This window comes from Falco biarmicus, chromosome 19 (assembly GCF_023638135.1).
Source record: "Falco biarmicus isolate bFalBia1 chromosome 19, bFalBia1.pri, whole genome shotgun sequence".
In the NCBI taxonomy this organism is placed as follows: Eukaryota; Metazoa; Chordata; class Aves; order Falconiformes; family Falconidae; genus Falco; species Falco biarmicus.
The window spans coordinates 1,453,260-1,474,921 of NC_079306.1; the positions used below are offsets into that span (position 1 = coordinate 1,453,260).

Below are 21,662 nucleotides of genomic sequence, written 5' to 3' on the forward strand. Positions count from 1 at the left end.
AGGGCAGGTGCTGGAGGCACCGCAGCACCCCGAGCAGGTGGCCACGAAGGGCTGGAAGACACCTGCCCTCGGTTCTCCGGAGAAGGACCGAGCCAAGCGTGCCACCCCGGCACTGGGGCCACCCATGGGTGACGCCTGCGAGGGCGGTGGGGGCTGTGGCAGGGGAGAGCCGGGTCAGGGCTGTATGGGGGGGGGGCGTGGGGGCTCCAGCAGAGCGAGGAGCCGGAGCAGCGCTGGGGGATGGGAGCAGCACACGCACGCACACGCACACACACATTACCCACATGCACACGGCAGCAGCACCAACAGCCCCTGCCAGCAGCCTGCAAGCGCTGGAGCGCCCCGCTCCTCCTCCTCCTCCTCCTCCTCCTCCTCCTCCTCCTCCTTCTTCTTCTCCTCCTCCTCCTCCTTCTCCTGCTGCCCACCGGCCTGCGGCACCCCTCGGCGGCCTCCAGCCCCACCAGCACACAGACAATGACTTCATGCGGATTATGCATCTGAAGAAACCACCAGCTCCCAGATAGCCACGGGGGGAGGTATCCATGTGTTTGGCAGGGAAGCAGCCTCCTGCTCGCCTGCCTTCTCCTCCTCCTTTCTCCTCGCACCCGGCAGCTGCCTCCTCGCCGGCGATGGTCGCCTCCGGTCCCCCGGCAGGGTGCTGAGCGAGGCCCCAGCGCATCCCCGCTCCCACGCTTGCACCAAGGTACCACCGAGGCTATTTTTATTCCCACCACCACCACCACCCCCCCCCCCCCCCATCCCCTTTTTTCTTTCCGGTTCGCCCATCGCTGGTGCCTCTCGCACCCTCTGCGTGTCTCCCACTCCCATCTTCCCACCCAGCGGCAGGAGGTGGAGGGAGGCTCGTCCCAACCCCGGCACCCACGTCGCAGCAGCAGCCGCCGGCGCGGAGCAGAAGGAGCCCAGCTCCGGCTGTGGCCGCCGGCCCTGATTCCAGGTTTGCATCCTACAATTCCTTCATCTGTTTGTCGATGCGCCGGGGCCATTTGGGGGAGGGAGAGGGGGGACGGGGAGAGGGGGGGGACGGGTGGGAGGGGAGGGGAGGATGTGGCAGGGTGCTGGGGGGGGTGCAGCACCCCAGTCCTGCTGTGGGTTGGGGAGGGGAGAGAGGAGGAATCGCAAGAGGCTGCAGCCAAATAAATAAATATATATATATATGTGTGTGTGTGTGTGTGTGTGTGTGTGTATATTTATCTCTGGGCTTGGGGGAAAGAGCAGAGCGCAGCACAGCCTCTGCCCCACGCGAGGGCTGCATCCCCCGCATCCCTGCGCGGCGACGCGGTGGGTCAGGCAGCGGCAGCACCCACGAGGCCAGCGTGGCGCTGAGCACCCATGGGCTCCCTTCTTGGCAGAGTGGCCACCCCGCGGTGCCGGCCCGGACCATGATGGACCTGAAAGTGGACGAGGAGGAGGTGGACAGCGGGCAGCCGGTGAGCATCCAGGCCTTCGCCAGCAGCTCCACCCTCCACGGGCTCTCGCACATCTTCTCGTACGAGCGGCTGTCGCTGAAGCGCGTGGTCTGGGCGCTGTGCTTCCTGGGCTCGCTGGCGCTGCTCGCCCTCGTCTGCACCAACCGCATCCAGTACTACTTCCTCTACCCCCATGTCACCAAACTGGACGAGGTGGCGGCCACCAAGCTCACCTTCCCCGCCGTCACCTTCTGCAACCTCAACGAGTTTCGTTTCAGCCGGGTGACCAAGAACGACCTGTACCACGCCGGCGAGCTCCTCGCCCTGCTCAATAACAGGTGGGTGCTGGCGCTTCCAGGGGGTCCCAGGTGGCACCTCTGGGTGCCCCGACGTGCCACCATGCCAGCCCCGTGCCCTGTGGCGGGTTGCGCTCCGTGACTGGCGTGGGCGGCATCTCCTTAGTCTCTGTGAAGAAGCGGATACCGAGTTAGTTCAGCTCCCCAGCTGGACGCGGCCGCTGTGCGGCAACACCGAGAGCCGTCAGGTCCTGCTGCGGCTCCGGGGTGCGTGGCTGCCACGCTGTGCTGCCCGGGGTGGATGTGGCACCTATAACTCCCATCTCTAGCGTGTGGCACACGCAGCAGGGCCAGGGCCACCCTGGGTTGCCCGCGGGGTGGATCCAGCACCCATGGCTCCAGTGCCGTGTCCCGCGTGCCCGACGCATGCGGTGAGGCCAGGGGTGCCAGCAGCTGAAGCTGCTGAGCATCACCCATGCACCACGAGTGGAGGTTGGTGCCGTTCCTCGAGCTGTGGGACTGTGCGGGGGTGGGGTCCACAGGGGAGCCCCTCGCCCACCCTCCCCAGCCCACCCCCCTGGCTGTAGCGGCTCCTGGGTGCTGCCAAGCCCCTGTGGTGAGCTCGGTGCCGGCAGCAAGGTGCGCTCCCTGCCCCCGCTGTTTGGTGAGGGTCTTCACCGCTGCTCCCACCTGTGCCCCAGGGAGGGGCTTGCATCCACCAGAGCAGGGGCTGAGCCCCAGCACGCTCAGCCCACCCCCCAGCCATGCCACTGCCTGCGGCCGTGATGCCACCAAAGGTGACAGGCGGCTGGGCTGGCCTCAAGCAGGGCCAGTGACGAGCCCAGCTGTGGGGCAAGCTGGTGAGGTATGTGGCCACTGCCCGGCTTCTCCTCCTCGCCCATCCTCTGGCCACCTCTCCTGTGCCCCTGGGCCACTTTGTGCCGTTGAATGCTCTGAAAACACCACGTGCGACGTGCCCGGGACTCTGCTGAGCCCGTGCTGGGGTCGGGGCAGGAGTAGCCCCTGGGAAGCCCAAGTGGCTTTTCCCGGTGGGAGCCACCGTTGTGGTCCAGCCTGAGCTCCTGCCTGCTCTTTCCCCTAAGATACGAGATCCCAGATACCCAGACCGCCGATGAGAAGCAGCTGGAAATCCTGCAGGATAAGGCGAACTTTCGAAATTTCAAACCCAAACCTTTCAATATGCTGGAATTTTATGACCGGGCTGGCCACGATATCCGGGAGATGCTGCTGTCCTGCTTCTTCCGCGGGGAGAAATGCACCCCCGAAGACTTCAAAGTGGTGAGTGCCGCGTTTCCCCCACACCACGAGGGCGTTTGGCCGCCTGTAGCCACTTCTGCCTCCAAAAGGACCGGCAGCATCTTCGTTAAGGGGATGCCAGGGGATGCCGTGGGGGGTTGGAGCTGTGGATGATCACCGGGAGCGCGTGCCGCTGGCTGCATCCGCATGGGATGCTCCGGCGTGGGCCCAGCCCCCTGGCATCGCTGGGGCTCTGCAAAGCGGGGTTGTGCACACCGGGATGGAAACCTGTGCTGGAAACCGCGGGCAGGAGGCACCCGTGGAAATGCTGGGAATGCCGCAGCGATGGCTGGCAGGGACCCGAGGGAGCCCCCGTAATCCTTTGGGAAAAGCACGACCCGAGGGAGCCCCGAATCCTTTGGGAAAAGCAGGTCCTGGCGGCACGGCACGGAGTTGTGCCCCGCCACAGAGGTTGCGTCTCGCGCTGGTGCACGGATCCGGCGCACAATAAAGCCTTTATCCCGCTGCGGCTGCCTCTCCCCCATCCAGCTGGGAATGAAACAGTGCCGGCTATTCCGGGGCTGCCTAATAAATTCGGCAGCCGGGGTGGCTGTTCCCGAGCTGGCTCCGGTGCAGAGCGTGCAGCTCCGCACTGCTTGGGGACACCATCCTTGTCCCCAGCCTATGGGGACATCCCAGGGATGAAGGTGCTGAGCCCATCACGGCACCGGCCGGGCTCCCGTGGAGCTGGTACCCGGCTCCCAGCACGATGGGGGGGATTTTGATCCTCTGCCATAATTCCATCGACGGGCTCTTTGTACGGAGCGATTCTCTGGTGTCAAGTCGGGTGTTTTGTTTGTTAAATGGAGGCAAGTTGCAGCCCGGAGGGGGCTGGATCCTTTCCAGTGGGTCTGGGTCCCCAGCCGCTGGATGGTTTTGCCACCAGGCTCTGCATTTTCCGTGCTGAAGCCCTCCCCCCAGGGACCCTCCCCCCAGTTTTTCCACCTTCCTCTGTCGGGATCTTGGCTTTCTGCATCCCTTCCAACCGGCAAAAGGCAAAAATCGACTTGCAGCTGGTTTGTTATTCCTGCCTGGATTATTCCTTGCGAGCAGGTTGGGATGATTTAATGGATTGGATTGGAAAAAGCTGGCTCCGCGCTGCACGGCTGGTGCTGGCTGGGTGCCCCTCGCAGCCCTGCACGGGTGGGTGGGTGCGTGGTGGGGCTGGGGGTGCTGGTGCCCGCGCCAGGGTCCTGGCAGCCGCCCCATCCCACTTCCCCCCATCCCGGCACAGGGGTCCCGGCGCCCACAGAAGCTTTTCCAGGGCTTGGTTTGCCAGGTTCATTCTTGCCGCCTCTCTGCTCCCTCCTCCCGGCTCAGACTGCGGCCACCCAGGCTGGGGAGGGGGCTGCTCTGTGCCTGGTGGTGCTGGGTGAGGGCAGTGGGTGCTGGGGACCATCACGCAGTGATGCATCATCCCCCCAGCCCGTGCTGCCCCGACGGGGGTCCCACTGCCCCATGCAGGGGCTGTCACCTCTGCATTTCGGGAAGCCCCTTGAACCCCCAGGCTGGCGGGATGCTCCTGGTGGGTGCTTTGGTACCCGCTTTTTTCCCTCTGGATGATCCAGAGGGGATGCTGTGTCCGGAGACGGACCTTGCCAGGGGGGATTTGGGGGCTGCCCAGACCTCACAGGCTGGGGGGAGCTGCATGTTGGTGTGTGTCCCCCTGCCCCTGTCCCCTTTGCAGCCATTTAGCTTCTGTGCCGTGGCAGGTGGGGGGAGCTGGGGGGCCGGTGGGGACAGCTGAGGGACAAGTGGCCGCCGGGCGATGCTGGCTGCATGCTGATGCTGGCCGGCACAGGAGGCGACGGCAAGAGCCGCGGACGCTGCCGCGTTATCTGTCCCCAGCAGAAGGGAGGGCTTGGGGGGCCGCGGCGAATGCAGATGAGGGGCTGCCGTGACCCAAATAGCCGGGGTGACAATAAGGCGCCAGAGCTGCCCCCTGCCCGCGTCCCCCCCCTCCCACTGCTGGGTGGTGGGAGAGCATCGCTGAGGGCAGCCACAACAGCCCAGCCCCCCCCTGCCCCCCGGGAGCACTGCCTGTGTGCCCCCTGTGGTGCACCCACCCAGGAGGACCCCAGGGGGGCTGTGGGTCTCAGGATCCCCCCCCCGCCCCCGCAAAGCATCACCCTGGAGCCAGGACAGGAGCTCCTGGCAGGCAGGGCTGGTACGGGATGCTGTGGGGAAGCCCATCCTGGGATCGTACGGGCTTTTCCCACCTCCTCTTTCATCCTGCCTCGTCACCAGGCTGGATCGGGGGTCCCTGGCGTTGTCCATCCCCCTCCATCCCCACCCACCCTGGCCAGTGGCACCGCGGGGGCTGGGTGCTCCCCAGCGGCAGTTGTGTGCAGGATGCAGGGATGCTCCAGGGATGGAGATGGAGCTGAGCAGGCTTGGGCTTGTCCCATAGGGGGGGATTGACCCCTCTAAGAAGACCCAGGGGATAAGAACTGGCCCACTCTGGCCCTGCCCCAGCTCTTCACAGCCACCCCAGCACCACAGAGGTCTCTGCCACCCCACAGCGGTCCAGGATGGGGAAGATGCCGCACAGGGAGGTGCGGCTGTCTCCTCTCCTCAGCCCCAAAATCCCAGCAAAATCCCTGGAAGGCTGAAGGGACAAACAGCAGGCTGAAGGGCAAATCCTGCCTCGATGGCCCCATCGTCGTGCCAGTGCCCTGAGCCTGGGGTCATGCGTGGGGCAGGCAGGGGACAGCCCCCCGGTTCCCCTTTGCGGGGAAGGGGGGATCGCCCTGGCTGTCGCCTCTGTTTCGGGGCTGTGCTCCCTGACGTGCTCATTAGCAGCAGAGATCGATGTTTCACGCTCGCTACTTCATTATTTATAAGTTGGAGCCCTTGCTCCTCTGCGGGAACGCGGGACCCGCTGGCTCCCAGCTTGCCTTTCCTCTCCCTCCCTGCGTCGGCAAAGGACCCCTGGAGCCCGGCTCATCCCCATGGATCTGCTCCTCACCCAGCAAGGGAACAGCCCAGAATCCCTGTCTCGGGGCTCTAAACCCCATTAATTTCCTTCCCACTCCAGGGAAACAGGAGATACCCAGAGGATCAGGTTCCTCTCCGCACCCCAGTATGGCCCATGCGATGGGAACTGGGGTTGCCCCGTGTGAAACCAGCGTTACACCTCAGGATGGTGCCCCGGGCTCATGAAGCCCCTTTTTGGGGGGTGGGTGCAGCCAGGGGCGATGCCAGCAGCCGCCCCCGGCACGGTGCAACGGCCGTGGGCAGCTTTTCCTTCTGACACATCACGAGCCTGGGCCAGGGGAGAGTCACGTCCCCGGCTCCTGGTCACCATCCTGCTCCGGGGCACGGTGGCTGAGCCCTGGCATGGGAGCTGGGAGCCCTGGGGCAGAGCGCACGGGACATCCTCGATAAACTGCGGAGGATTAAGACCTCTGGACCATTTCCATGAGGCTCCGGGGCTGAGCTGGCACGAGGGAGAATTGAGTTTGACGTGGAGATCATGCCGCTGCCTTTTGCATCGGATTCTGCATCCTCTGCCCTGGAAATCGCGAGCGCGCGGAGGAAGAGGAAGGCAGGGAGCACGAAAAGTCTGGAGCAAACCCAGCAAACCCCGATCACGCTCCTCCTCTCCTCCTTTCTCCCATCTCCGGAGCAAAGCAGGAGACGCTCCGATGGAGAAAGGAGACAGCAGCATCCCGGTGTTCCCCACGGCACCCCACTGCACCCTGCTGAGCCCCCCCACCGCCCCTGTGAGCCCCACTACACCACTGGGCACCACCAGATCCTGCTTTGCCCCTCTGCACCCCACTGCACCCCCCGTACCCTGCTAAACCCCCATGCGTGCCCCTCTGCACCCCCAAAGCCCCTCTGCACCCCCCAAAGCCCCTCTGCACCCCCCCCAGCTCCCTTCTCAGCTCACAGCCCACCTCGCTCTGGCCAGCACGTGTTGGGGGTCAGCTCCTGCCACCCCAGGACCACCCCAGCTTTTTCCCCCCTTGAAAAACCATCCCTGGGGTCATTCCGACCTTCCCTGCTCCGGGTGCTGGGGGTCCTCCAGCACCCACGGGTCCTCGGGGGGGTGAGGTGTGATGGGGCGCGCTCGGGCTGCCGCTCTCAGGGTGCTCAGCCGGGGGATGCTGCTGGGCTCCCTGCTCTCCCCACACCCTCAGCCCCACAGAACCCAACTCCAGCACCCAGCGGGGGTCTCAGGGGTCCAGCCCCCAGCACCCCACGGCCCCACGCAGCACCGCGGCAGCCACCAGCCCAGCAGCCCTGCGGTGAGCAGAGCTCCCCTGCGGCGCAGCGTTAGTGGATAATCATAGAGCCGGAGTGAAAAGCATCTCCAACGCAGCTGGAGAGAGCGGGCGCGGGAATTACTGATACCCAGAGATTTCCTGGAGCTTTTGACAGTTCATAAACAAGCCGCACGGGCCCATCTGGCTCTGGAAAAACAACTTGGCGACCACGCGTGGGGGGGGGGGATGGTGGCCACAGCCCCGTCCTCCTGGCTTGGGACCGGTCCCCGGCTGCGCGCTGAGCCCCGATGGAGCCGGTGCCTTTACAAATTCTGTAAGACATGCAAGTGATTCATGTAAATCACTTTTTAAAGCGGCGCAGGGGCTCCTCAATAACTTATAAGCATTTGAAACCGCTCGCCTGGATCTGTTATTTCTGAGCAGCCACTCACCTGCAGCATCCCGGAGGTTTTTCCCTGGCCGCACCATCCCCACCTGCATCATCTGCAACCTCCTGGCAGGGCTCACCCCCTGCATCCGTGGGACAGCAGCATCATTTGACCCCAGAGGTCGCATCGTTTTCCAGAGGCACGAAGCAAACCCATGGACATGGTGCAGGAGGTGATGGAGCAGAGGAGCAGCCGCGGGGACTTGGCTCTCCTGGGAAGCGCAGCGCAACCGGAGCGCCCCGACTCCATCAGCTCCTCGGCAGCTCTGAGACTTTCAAGTATCATGATATTTTGCTGGAAGCAAATCATCCAGAACGCAGCCGTGAGCAGTTTAGCCCTCGGGCACAGAGCAGAGACGCCGGCAAGTGTTGCTCCTCGGCTGTTTTCCTTCCCCAGCTCCATCCCAGTTTTCCCCAGCGTGGCGCCCGGCAGGATGCAGGCGGGAGGATGGGGGGTCCCTTGGCTGTGCTCACCCCGACGTGGAGACAGCGACGCTCGTGTGAAGCCGGTTGCATTTCACACCCATCCCGCAGCGGTGCCGCAGGACCTGCCCTGGGCTTGGCGCAGAATTGGGCCGGGAAGAAGCAGGTTGAGGCCACCGGCACCGAGCACGGCGCACTGGGAGGCCGGCGTGTGCCTGTGCCTCGCCGCCGCTTCGTTAGCCGCTCCACAAAGGAGTGGGTAAATTATTTAGCACCTCAAACCACTAAGCCCTGAACGACATCTCCGCCACCATTAGGGAAGGAGAGAGAAGGACATGCGGGATCAGGATCGGGCCCAGCCGGGGGTCATTTTGGTCCCTGCCCGGGGGCAACATCCAGCCCCGGCAGCGTGCCCAGAGCCGTGGTGCACAGCAGCGCACCCCACACTGTGTGCACTGGGGGGGGGGTGTGTGTCACGCACCCCCCGGACACTTTGCACCCCCAGACACCCCGTTGCACCCTCGGAGGTGCCACGTGCACCCAAAGCACTTTTTGCACGTCCGGGAGCGCTTTGCACGCCCCCGACGCCCCCCGAGGTGTCGTGCCAAGAGCTGGGAGCGGCTCGGGGCTATTCCTGCTCCTCTTGCCATGCCTTTGCACATAGAAAGTCATTAACAAATGAATTATTAATGATTATTAATAAGCTTTAATGGCATCTGTGGCTGCTGGAAGAGACGAGGAGGCTGTCGAGCGCCAGCAGAGCTGCGGACGGGCTGCCCTGGGCACGTGTGCCCCGTGGCTACCGGCCCCCCGAGGAGCCACAGGCTGAGATCGCAGCCCGGGGCCACCGCTGGCACACGGGATCCTTCCAGATTCTTCCCCCTTATCCTCCCTTTGGTCTTCATCCCAGACCCAAAGGCACCCAGCGCCTTTGCCGACCGCGGCTATTTCGAAGAATCTGCCCAGAAAAACCACCCTGTGCCATTTTCCTAGGGGGAAAAGCCACAGCAGAGCGCAGGGATGAAGGGAGCACCGCAGGAGGCAGAGATCTCCCCAGGGAGATCCAGGAAATTAACTGTCTTGTGGCCTTTTGCCTCACTTTTAATTTATCTGGCTTTTTATAGACGCCTTTGTTTTATCACCTGCAGAGTTTGGCTGGAGCTGGGGCTCTCCAAGCAGCAGGCATCCCCGTTTTTCTGCAATAACCATGACTCAAGAAGCTCCTCACCATCTCAGGCTCTTATTTATTTATACAGACCCCGACACTTGGATATTATAACCTTTTATTTATTTTGGGGGACTTTTTATATTATTTTTTTTCGGCTGTGCGGAAGGTTTGGTGCATCTGCATCCCGGCTTTTCCCGTAAGGACCGAGATGAGATGCAGGATGGTTCTGGGGTAGGGTGCTTCCCACTCATCCTCTGGTTTATCAGGGGGGTTTTAAGCCCCCCCTGGTCCTTGATCCTCACTAAAGCACCAGGAGGATCCATCCAGAGCAGCCACACGCCGGAGCTGCGTAACAACCCTGCTTGGATTAGATTAGATTTGAAAACCGTGATGTGTACAGGAGCCGGAGCAAGAAAAGCAGATAGGAACACAACTTCCCAGCCCCCTCCCAGTTAAAACCATCAGCTTGGATCTGCCGGCACGGACGGCCTGAGCAATTGTGAAGGATGTCGGAAAAAATTGCAACCTGCTTAGGGGTGATGGGTGGGAACCGCGGAAAAGCGTTGGGATCAGCATCCGCACAGAATAATCCCAGCTGCCCAGGAATTACCGGCACCTCGGCAGCATCCTCCTCACCCGGGCAGGGCAGGAGCCGCCACCATCCCAGTGACCCGTCCGTGGCACTAGGGGACAGCGGGGACATCACTGATGGATAAAGCACCCGGAAAGCTCTCGGCGTTCCAAACCGTTTCCATTATCGGAGCGTCGACAGATCCCGGCGAGAAGGATACGGCGGCTGTGGGAGCCATCACGGTGAAGGGACACGCTGGGCTGCCTGTGGCGCTGCGGGGGGGGGGGGGGGTGTCCCCACTGAACCCCCCCCGGAGACCCCGAGCCGGTGGGGCTGTAGGTGGTCTCTGCACCCAGGGGCGGCAGCAGTGGCGCCCGGCTGGGAAGCGCTCGGCAGCACTGGCCCGGGGAAGCTTTGAAAGATTAATGGAGTTTAAATGGAAGCGTTTGGAGAGGAGATAAGGCTCATCTGATAGGAAATCATACGGAACAACGGGAGCCGGGGAGGCCCCGGGTCCATAATGAAGTCCACTTAGCGCATTACTCACCATAATGTGCTTTTTATTAAAGTCCTGGCGCTGCGGATGCTGGGGCTGCAGCCGATAACGCGGGGCGGGACAGCCGGGGTCCTGAAGCCCACCCTGAGCCCACCACCACCAGCAGCCAGGATGGAGCGTGCCAGCACCCCCCCCCGGTCCAAAAAACAAGGGACCTTTAGTTTCCCATCCCCCAACAGGAGCCAGGGATGCAGCTCCTGCATCACCCAGCATCACCCAGCATCGCCCAGCATCGCCCAGCATCACCAGTCCCCCCGGCTGGGGCTGGGCTGCCTGTGCCCGCGGGGATGGGGTGGAGAGGAGGCGGAGGTGGGGAATAATACAGAGGGAAAAGTCCTTTTTAATCATCAATTTTTCTGCATTAGAATGTGACATGCTAATCCACTGTGAAGCGTCTAATCTGGGGGATAAAGGGCCGGATAACACCAGCTGCACCCAGCTTGGCTGGCGGAGCGAGCGGAGGCAAGGTGGCAGCATCTGATAAGGGGCGGCAGGATTAGTCCCGGCAGAGATCCCGGCTGCCCAGGCGATCCCAGCTCGCTTGGCTGCCCCGGCTCTGCCTCTCGCCGGGCTCGGGGAGGGGATCTGCCACCCCTGAGCACCCCCAAGCAGCTCGCCCTGCCCAGCGCGGCGATGGAGATGCTGCAGGTGCCACCACCGGCATCTCGGCAGCTCTGGGAGCTTCAAAGCACATTCGTGGGGCCAAACCTGATTCCCACCCCTTCCTGGCGCGCGATACACCCGGCTGCGCGGCGCCCACCTCCTCGTCAAATATCCAGCCCCAAATCCCGCTGCCGTGGGGTTGCCCCCCCATCTCATCCCTTCCCACCCATCGGCTCCAGCCTCTGGGCACCCCCGGGGTGATGCTGGCAGCTCGGCCCCGGCTCAGCTGGTCCTTGCCAGGGATGGGCAGAGCCCCAACAGCAAAGCAAAGGGGTCCAGCTCCCAGGGGGCTTTCTCTGACAGCCCCCCCGGAGCCGGGCTGCCGCTGGCGGGCCTGGGATAACGGAGCTTGCAATGTTGTTTTCTCCTCGCCTCCTCGGGGATTGGTTTATCTCTATGAATAACTCCATCCCGGCTTTGATCTCCTCTGCCATGAAAGCGTGACAGGCTGTGAAATGTGCTGTTGCTGCCGTCAAATCCCCCTCCCGCTCCTTCCCCACCCCCCACCCCCCCACCCACCCCACCCCCCACCGCCTCCGTGCTCCCCCGCTCCCAGGGAACCTCCTTTCCCAGGCCTGTGATGAGCTGCAAAGCATTGAGCAGGGCCCAAGTGCCCTGGGACAGCAGCCAAAGGCTACAGCGGAGCATCCCGCATTCCGCATCCCGCATCCTGCATCCTGCATCCTGCATCCTGCATCCCACATCCCGCATCCCGCATCCCGCATACTGCATCCTGCATCCTGCATCCCACATCCCGCATCCCGCATCCCGCATCCCGCATCCCACATCCCGCATCCTGCATCCCGCATCCCACATCCCGCATCCCGCATCCCGCATCCTGCATCCTGCATCCCGCATCCCACATCCCGCATCCCGCATCCCACATCCCGCATCCCGCATCCTGCATCCCGCATCCCACATCCCGCATCCCGCATCCTGCATCCCACATCCCGCATCCTGCATCCCACATCCTGCATCCCACATCCCGCATCCCACATCCTGCATCCCGCATCCTGCATCCCACATCCTGCATCCCGCATCCCACATCCCGCATCGCTCTCTGCGGCGGGGCGAAGGGCATCGAGCATCCCCGGTCCCCAGCGGTGGGTCGGGGTGTGGTGGCATCATCCCAGCACGCGCCGCCACGGGGGCTGATGTCACGGTTAATTATAGCATCCCCCGTCCCTCTCCCCCGCCAAAGCTTTACCTGAGAGAGGGTAAAAATAACTCCTGGCGAGGGAGGAGCTGGAACGAGCCCAAGGACTCCTCCAGCACCTCCAAAATTCGCACAAACCGGGACGACCCCCCCCCCCCCCCCGCCTTCCCTGCACCGCGGGGACACGGCCACACTTTGTCACTGGGTGCGGAATGGGGACGTGCTCCCCTGCGCAGGTGTCACCGTCCCTGGTCACCTTCACCCTGGCTCGAGCGCTGGTTCTGGGATGGGGGCTGGTCACCAGAGCTGCCCCCCCCACCAGCCCCTGCAGCCGGTGAAGCCGAGCGAGGCCGGTGAAGGGCCCCAGCCCATGATGGAGTGTTTTCATTCCAGCCTCCCCCTCGCCCTGCTGCAATCGCTCCCCAGAAGCCACATTGAACCTCCCCACCCCTCGCTTGCACCACCAGGCCCCCCCCCGGCAGCACCCCTCACCCATCAGCACCCCCCCGGGGCTAAACCCCCCCCCCTCTCCAGGCTCCTCTTCCCTTTCCCACCTTCTCGCCTCCCTCCTGCAGCCCTCCCACAGAAACTCCCCATCCCGGAGCTGGGGAACACCAGAAAACCCACCCCGAGCTCAGCCGGCTCGTACCTGCTCGCTCCGTGCCAAGAGCATCCTCCAGCACTGGTCTGTGTGTCATCATCCCAGTTTGCACCCAGTTTGTACCCACAGGGCTGAGCCAGCCCAACCCCTTCCCCACTGAAGCCCCCTGATGCCCACCCCTGCCCCCTGTGCAGCTCAGCTCTCCTCCATCCCAGACAAAGGGGCAGGATGGGACCTGGTCCCCACGGCAGGGTGGCTCCCAGCCACCCAACCACCCCTCCGGTCCCATTTCCCAGGATGAATTTCCAGCTCGGAGTCTCTGGGTTGCTCCCCAAGGCTGTAACCTTTGCTATCGGTGCGATGAAATTTCATCCCCTGGCTCCGGCGCTCGTCCCCAAGGTCACCCGCCCTGCCTCCCCGCTGCTGCCAGCATCCCCAGCTTTGTGGCATCTGCTACGTTCCTCTCACCCGAGGGTCCTGGTGGGAATATTGAGCTTGGGGACCCCCAGGATGGCCCCTGGAGGGACAACCCGATGTCACATCACCACTGCTCATCGTCTCGGCTAAGCCTGCGCTGGCAGAGACCCCCGGCGCACGCCCTGCCCGTTGCACCAGCATCAGCAAAGTGGGTGACTTTGCACCGGTACCGGATTTGTACGAGTTTCCCGGTGCAATTGTTCCCCTGGTTTGCTGGTGCCCTTGGCTGCGAGCTGGGATGGGCTCAGGGAGGTGGGGGGAAGAGGCACAGCACCCAAACCGGTGAGTTGGGGCGCGCTCAGCACCTTGGCATGGGCCAAAACCCCCGGTGCATTGGAGCTCTGCTGTATTTAGATGCTTCCCCTCCCCGCGGGCCAGCGCCGGCGGCAGTGGTGCCAGGATGAGGCCGGAGAGTGCTCTGCGGTTGCATCGGTGCTTTTACCAAGCGCTGAGAGCAGGAGAAAAGCCAACCGCAGGTGGGGGCTGCAGGGCTGCAGGGAAGCGGCATCTTTGCTCCCAGCAGCCAGCCCGGGTGCTGGCTCCATCCCCCCACCCTGCACCACCTCCCCGGGACCCCCACCCAGCTCAGCAACAAGAAGCCTGGGTGCCATCCCTGTCCCCCACGGGGATCTGGAGGTGACCCACTGCGTCCCGGCTGGGTTCTGCGCAAGGAGCTATCACCTGAACCGTGGCAGCAGCCAAATCCTGCCCAAACCAGCCCCGGTGTCGAGGAGGATGGACCTCACACCGGGCAGGACATTGCCTTTGCCAGATGTCCCCGTGCCCCGCGGCACTGGGAGATGGGCCTGCAGGTGCCACCAGGGCAGGATGAGTGCCGCGACAGCCTGGGGACACCGTAGCATCCTTCCTCCTGGCCGGCACAGCCTGGGCCGGTGCTGCAGCAGGTCGGTGTTGCAGGAATTTTGGAAAAAAACCTCTGGCTCCAGCCGCCCTGTGGAAGAGCCCGCAGAAGCCGGCATATGGTGGCACCAGAAACAGCCTGGCAGCCGGCGGGGAGCGCCTGGCTGGAGCAGCCGCTCAGGCTGCCAGGGCCCCGCAGCGGGGACGGAGGAGGCGGCGTGGGTCGGTGACACGCCGGCAGCCCACGCACACACCCGTGCACACCCGTGTTGGCCGGACCTGGCAGCCCCTCAGGCCCCCCAGGGCAGCACCGGGAGCTTCAAGGCATCGGCGTCGTCGGTGCTTCTGGAGCCTGCGACGTCGCTGCTCCATCCTGCCAGCTGCAGCCAGAGGGTCCCAGGGGACCCGGGGAGCCCGCAGAACCGCCCCTCGCTCCTCCTCTCCTCCCTGCTCCTCATATACCCCCCTCTCCGTCCCCTCCGAGCATCCCTCCCTTCCTCTCCCTCGCTCCCGCTCGCCTCTCGCTCCTTTTCTCCGTGCCTCTCCTCTGAACTTGCCCCTTCCTCCTTCCCTCCTCTCCCCCACCCCCCGAGGAACCGAACCACCACTGAAGACCCCCAGGTTGTGGGCCAGCACCCCCCCGCCACAGCTGGGACCCCCCCCGCCGGACCATGCCTCTCCAGATATTCTGCACCATCTCCTTCTCCCGCGAGGAAGGACCGAGCGACGCCGCAGCCCCCGGCAAAGGAGAGGACGGAGCAGACGAGTTCCTGTACGGGCAGGAGGAGGAGGAAGAGGAGGAAGAGGACGCCGGGGCAGCCACGGACTTGGTGGCCTTCGCCAGCAGCTGCACGCTGCACGGGCTGAGCCACATCTTTGTGGAGGGCAGCCTGGGCGCCCGGCAGGCGCTCTGGGCGCTGGCCTTCCTCCTCTCCCTCTCCGTCTTCCTCTACCAGGTGGCCGACCGCATCGTCTACTACCTGGAGTACCACCACGTCACGCTGCTCAGCGAGGAGGACAGCCCTGAGATGACCTTCCCCGCCGTCACCTTCTGCAACATCAACCGCGTGCGGGTCTCGCAGCTCAGCCACCAGGACCTGCTCTACCTGGCCCCCCTGGTTGACTACGAGCCCGGGATGGAGCTGGGCTTCTCCCCGGCTCAGCCCGACCCCTGGGATGAGGACGAGCCCCTCAATTTGTACGGGTTTTTTAACCGCACTTGCCACCAGCTGGAGGACATGCTGCTGAGCTGCAGCTACCGGGGCCAGCAGTGCGGTCCCGGTGACTTCGCGGTGGTGAGTAGCCCCCAAGGTGGCCAGGCACAGCCAGCAGCTCCGGCCGGCGTGGTGTTGGATCCGGCACGGCGGGCACCGGGGTGTCTCGCTGGTGACGGGGATGGCACCGGCCACGGAGACCCGCTGTGCTGCCCGATGAGGTGCCCAGCATCTCCGTCCCAGCATCACCGCCGCTTGGGGGGCACCAGGCGAGCCGCAGCCCACCGGCCTCACGCGCCCCTCGCCCCGGCCGGCAGCAGCTCAGCACCGTGGGGACACGCCGGCATCGGCTGGAACGGTGGGAGACAGGGTGGGGGTGGGGGTTCAGGGTCCCATCCAGCCCCAGCAGGGATGGAGGAGGTGCTGGTGCGGGTGTAGGGCTGAGCGCCGCCGTCTTGGGGAGCTGGGGCTGCCAGGGGGGGGCAAGGTGCTGTAAATCTGCCAAGTGTCTCCCCCAAATCCGTGCCCTGCGCCTCGGTGGGGAACATCTCCTCCTCCTCCTCCAGGGCAAACCCAGCGGTTCCACGGGGGAGACCCCCCCATAGGGCAGGAGCCTGGGTCCTGGATCGTACCCCCAGGCTGGGGCCAGCTCGTCTCAGGGTGTTGATGCCCCCCGGCTCCGTTCGGTGGTGCCGGCAGAGGGTCCCCAGGCTCAGCCCCGTGTCCCCTCCCGCAGGTCTTCACCCGCTACGGGAAGTGCTACACCTTCAACGCGGGGCAGGACGGGAAGCCCCGGCTCATCACCATGAAGGGGGGCACCGGCAACGGCCTGGAGATCATGCTGGACATCCAGCAGGACGAGTACCTCCCCGTGTGGGGGGAAACAGGTAACCCCCCCACCCCAGCAGCTCTACCAGCGGGTCCACTGGGTCACCAGCAGCTCCCAGGATGCTTCCCGGCCCCTTCCCGGCTCCCTCACCCCACGGCTCCACGTCCCTCAGGTTGCCTCCTCATCCCTCCTTCCATTTCTCATCACTTCGGGTCCTTTTCTTTCCTTTTTCCTCCTCGTCTTTGCTCTTCGCCATGGCAACTCCCCATCGGTTTAGAGGAGCAGCCATCGCTCCTGTATAAATAGAGTCGAACGCATCTCCTGCCGCGCTCCCGGGTGCTGGAGCAGGAGGGTCAGGGGATGCTGTAGCAACCAGATGGATGGATGGACGGACACACAGACGAGTGGATTTGCCCAGGGGAAGGGTGGGAGACAGGAGAAGTTTTGGTGCCTCTTGCAGCAGGGCTGGGCGCAGCACCGGGGCTCAGCACCGCGCTCACCCCCACTTCTCTCCACCGCAGACGAAACCTCGTTCGAAGCTGGGATCAAGGTGCAGATCCACAGCCAGGATGAGCCCCCGCTGATCGACCAGCTGGGCTTCGGGGTGGCTCCCGGCTTCCAGACCTTCGTGTCCTGCCAGGAGCAGCGGGTAGGGACTGGGGAGGGGGTCTGGGGTGCTCCCCCCACCCCTGTGCTGCGGGCTGGAGCGGCCGTGGGATGCTGAGCCTCCTCCTGTCCCCACGTCACGGGGAGAGGGGGACCCGGCCATGGGGACCGCTGCAGCAAGGGTTTCCCCCTCCCCCCCGCCATGCATCCAGCATGCTGGGGGTCGGTGGGCTTCTCTCCTCACTCCTGGCTCCTGCCCCCTCCCAGCTCATCTACCTGCCGCCTCCCTGGGGTGACTGCAAGGCCGTGGCGGGCGACTCGGAGTTCTACGACACTTACAGCATCACCGCCTGCCGCATCGACTGCGAGACCCGCTACCTGGTGGAGAACTGCAACTGCCGCATGGTGCACATGCCAGGTGAGCCCTGCGCACGGCGGCTCCAGCGCCCACCGGCATCAGCCCACTGGCGTCGTCCCACCGGGAAAAAAATTTGCTTTTTCTCCCTCCTCCAGGTGATGCCCCTTACTGCACCCCGGAGCAGTACAAGGAGTGCGCAGATCCAGCCTTAGGTGAGGCTGCCCAGCCCCGCGGGACCCAGCTGTGGGTGCTGGATTTCTCCATCATCTCCTTCTCTCCTCGCTCAGATTTCCTGGTGGAAAAGGACAACGAGTACTGCGTCTGCGAGATGCCCTGCAACGTGACCCGCTACGGCAAAGAGCTCTCCATGGTGAAGATCCCCAGCAAAGCCTCCGCCAAGTACCTGGCCAAAAAGTACAACAAGTCGGAGCAGTACATCGGGTACGTGCTGCGGCGCCGGGATGCGGCGGCTCCTTCTCCCTGCATCCCGAACCTCAGCCTGACACCGCTTAACATCCCGCGCAGGGAGAACATCCTGGTGCTGGATATCTTCTTCGAAGCCCTGAACTACGAGACGATCGAGCAGAAGAAGGCGTACGAGGTAGCCGGTTTGCTGGGTGAGTGTGCCGGGAGCATCCTCGGACGAGCTGGGCTCGCGTCAGCCCCCTGCGCCGTCGCGCCGGTCCTGAGGCACAAGGACGTGCCGAGAGCGTGGGGCACCCCACAGCCGTGGCCGGGCACCAGTGACAGCGGTTCTGCCCTTTCCCTGCTCCCCCTGCCACCGGTGCCACCCTGGTGGCTTTGCCCTCTCTCTGCAGGTGACATCGGGGGGCAGATGGGGCTGTTCATCGGGGCCAGTATCCTCACGGTGCTGGAGCTGTTTGACTACGCCTATGAGGTGAGTGTCCCCGCTGGTCCCTGAGCATCGCTGCTGTCCCAGGGCTGCCAGGGGACCCAGGCTACCCACCGAGACACAGGGAGACCCAGGTTATCCACCAAAATTCCCATGAGACACAGGAGGGACACCCAGGTTATCCACCAAGACACCGGGGGGGCCCAGGTTATCCACCAAAACGCCTGTAGGACACCGGGGGGGACCCAGGTTACCCACTGAAAGACCAGGGGGACATGGGGTGGGACCCAGGTCATCCACCAAAACACTGGGGGGACGCAGGTTATCCACCAAAATGCCTGTGGGACATGGGGGGGACCCAGGTTATCCACTGGGACACCAGGGGGACCCAGGGGGGACCCAAGTTATCCACTGAAATGCCTGTGGGACACAGGGGGGGACCCAGGTTACCCGCTGAAAAACCAGGGGGACATGGAGGGGGACCCAGGTTATCCACCGAAACACTGGGGGGACCCAGGGGGGACCCCAGTTATCCGCTGAAACGCCTGTGGGACACTGGGGGGGACCCAGGTTCTCCTGCAGCACCAAAATGCCTGTGAGACACAGGGGGGACCCCCCCGGGACCCCCCCGGGACCGAAATCTGGCTCTCGCAGGTGATTAAGCACCGGCTGTGCCGGCGGGGCAAGTGCCACAAGAACCACAAGCGGAACAACACGGACAAGGGCGTCGCGCTGAGCATGGACGACGTGAAACGCCACGTGAGTGCTGGGTCTGTGGGGCTGGGGGGGGGGTCCCAGTTTGGGGGGTGCTGGGGGAAGGAGCAGAGACACCAGGCGGAGATGCTGTGTGGAGGCAGGACTCCGATTTGGGGGGGGGTCTGGGTGACTCCAGCGACCCCAGCATCCCGTCCATCCTCTGCCCCGCAGAATCCCTGCGAAAGCATACGGGGCCACCCGGCCGGCATGACGTACGCAGCCAACATCCTACCTCACCACCCGGCCCGGGGCACCTTCGAGGACTTCACCTGCTAACCGACGTCTGGATGTACAACCTGAGCTACCAAAGCCCCCCGGAGAGCTGCCCTTGTCCCCGCGAGCGCCAGCGGAGAGACACAGCCAGGGGACCTCGCTCCTCACCGCGGTGGGACACGGCCCAGAGCCCATGGCCTCGCATTTCGGGGCAGGCGGTCGGGTCAGGATGGGACCCAACCCGGCGCGCAGCCCTTGCGGCAGCTGCTCAGCGCCTGCCCCGCTCGTTCAGAGACTCGAGGAGGCTCCATCCAGCCCGGCCACCGCGGCGGCGGCGCGGGGATGACACACGCACAGCGGGCTGGGGCAGGGGGCTGCCCCATCCCCCCCCACCCCCCCCCTCGGCCTTTTTAACGACAAACCCAGAAGCCAAGAAGAAGCGGCCGTCGGGCCGCAGGGTCTCCATCCACAGCCCTGTCCGTCTGTCCGTCCGTCGCCTCCATGCCCATCCCGCTCCAACGCCTTGGCTGCCGCTGGCTGGGACCCCCTTGCGTGGCCGGGGCGGTGGCTGAGGACCCTGCAGTGAAGCCGGCGGTGGGCTCAGCACCCCTGGGAGAGCCTCGCTTGTCCCCCGGCACCGCGGTGGTCCGCAGCCCATCCCTGCCTGGGTGATGAAGACGGGATGCCTCCACCGCTCCGGAACGTCTTCCTCGGCACCCTGTCCCCGGGACGGGGGTGCCACCGGGGGGTGCTCGGCCGGGGGGGCCACCTCGGCACCCAGGACCCTCCCTCGGCCACGGTGGGTCAGGCGGCAGCGTGGCCTCCCTGCCCACCTCCCCTGGGCTCCCTGCAGCCTGGCCAGTGCCAGCCCTGTCCCTCCTTGTCCCCAGGGAGCCTGGCGCTACCCCCTGCGCCCCCTCCCCCAAAAAACAGCCATCCTCAGGGGGGACAGGCAGAAGGAGCCCCCCTGGCCCTCATCCCAGCTCCAGCCAGCTTGGCCAGGTGGGCACAGGACCCCCAACACCAAAAGGGTCCCCAAGCCGAGGGACACCCCGTGGCACAGGGTCCTCTGGTCCCCGCGACCGTAGGCTCCCCCCTGCTGACCCCCCACCCCCACCCCACACACAGCAGCTGCCCCCCGGGCACTGCGAGCCCTGCGCATCTTTGGGGCATCTGCTGGCTTGCTGCCCTGGGACCACTGCTCTCCCCCATCGCTGCCTCTCCCCGGCACGCCGCGTCCTGCCCTGCCCGCCGGGGTCCGGCACCAGCCGAGCCTCTGCCCCCCGACCCATCACCTCGCGCCGGTGGGCTGTGGCCCCAGCCCCCAGCCCCCCCCCTCCCCTCCCCCCATCAAGCCAGAGCCCTCCCGGGGCTGAAGTGCTACTTATCTTTAAGAGCTTTTGCAATAAGTCGGTTTCGTAATTATTATTTCTAAACCGCAGTTTGGTTTTTTAGTATTGTCATTATTATTATTATTATTATTAATTATTATTATTTGCTTCCTGACCAAAATTAGGAACTGGGGGTCAGTCCTTTGTATCCAGCGATCGCCCAAAGATGACGGGTCGGCCACATCCATAAATTTTCTTATGGATTTTTCCTAACGTTTCATTGCGTTTCATTTATTTATTTCCTTTCTTTCTCTTTCCCATTGAAGCTTTTAAAGATGGGGCTGGGATTTGACCTTGACGCTCACCTGGTGAAGCATACACACATGCTTTTTTGGTTTTTTTCTATTATGCCATCTGCATTTTATATTTCTTATATATAATATATATGACTATATATATATGTGTACATATATATATATCTATCTCTGTATGCATCATATCAGTGTAGATACCCATCCAGTAGCATTTAGGCCTTGTTCTTGTGCCATTTTTATTTTTTTTTTCCCCCTGTTACTGATCTCTGAATGCCTTCAAGTGTATAAAGTGTTGAATTCTCTCTGGTATCTGTACTATGTACACACATTTTCATAGGAAGCACAATAAGATGACAGATGCATTGTACATCAATACCTGCTACTCTTAACGGTGATATAAAGAATGATATAACTCACCAACGCCGAGCCTGTCTCTCTTGCTGAGCTGCTGGAAACGCTCCCCGAGGAGGCAGGTGGGGACGGCGCCGTCCCAGGACCTTCCTGAAGGCATCACCGGAGCCAAGAACAACATGGGGAGGAGGGGGGAGGGTAAAGGTTTGGTCCAGGGTCCAGCACTGCCCTTAAACACGCTCGTGAAGGCCGGCAACATCGGGAGTGGTGCTGAGTGGTTGGATTAAGGTGGTCCTTGGTGCAGGGATGTGCTAGTGTGGTGATGGCTCGGGGTACGGTGATACCTCAGGGCACGGCAATGGCACGGCAATGGCTCGGGGTGCAGCGATGGTTCAGGGTGCCAGCAATGGTGTGGCAATGGCTTGGGGTGCAGCGATGCCTCGGGATGCTGGCGATGTTGTGATGGCTCGGGGTGTAGCGATGGCTCGGGGTGCCGGCGATGGCGTGGTGATGGCTCGGGGTGCAGCGATGGCTCGGGGTGCCGGCGATGGCGTGGTGATGGCTCGGGGTGCAGCGATGGCTCGGGGTGCCGGCGATGGCGTGGTGATGGCTCGGGGTGCAGCGATGGCTCGGGGTGCCGGCGATGGCGTGGTGATGGCTCG

The 21,662-nt window shown here is 63.8% G+C and overlaps 1 protein-coding gene across 3 annotated transcripts; it reads left to right on the forward strand.

Moving 5' to 3' along the window:
* Positions 1-499: 499 nt before the first annotated feature.
* ASIC1 (acid sensing ion channel subunit 1) lies at positions 500-21,036 on the forward strand. Of its 3 annotated transcripts, XM_056321871.1 has the most exons (13): positions 500-703; positions 841-955; positions 1,371-1,765; positions 2,827-3,022; positions 16,126-16,276; positions 16,740-16,867; positions 17,092-17,242; positions 17,338-17,394; positions 17,470-17,623; positions 17,708-17,799; positions 18,001-18,080; positions 18,690-18,794; positions 18,963-21,036. In XM_056321871.1, the coding sequence occupies exons 3-13, from the start codon at positions 1,401-1,403 to the stop codon at positions 19,065-19,067; spliced, it is 1,584 nt and encodes a 527-aa protein (XP_056177846.1). In that variant the 5' UTR covers positions 500-703; positions 841-955; positions 1,371-1,400; the 3' UTR covers positions 19,068-21,036. The 3 variants fall into 3 exon arrangements, with proteins under 3 accessions (XP_056177846.1, XP_056177847.1, XP_056177845.1); XM_056321872.1 differs by lacking the exon at positions 500-703 and having other exon boundaries at positions 804-955; XM_056321870.1 differs by lacking the exons at positions 500-703; positions 841-955; positions 1,371-1,765; positions 2,827-3,022 and adding an exon at positions 12,797-15,470.
* The last annotated feature ends 626 nt before the right edge of the window (positions 21,037-21,662 follow it).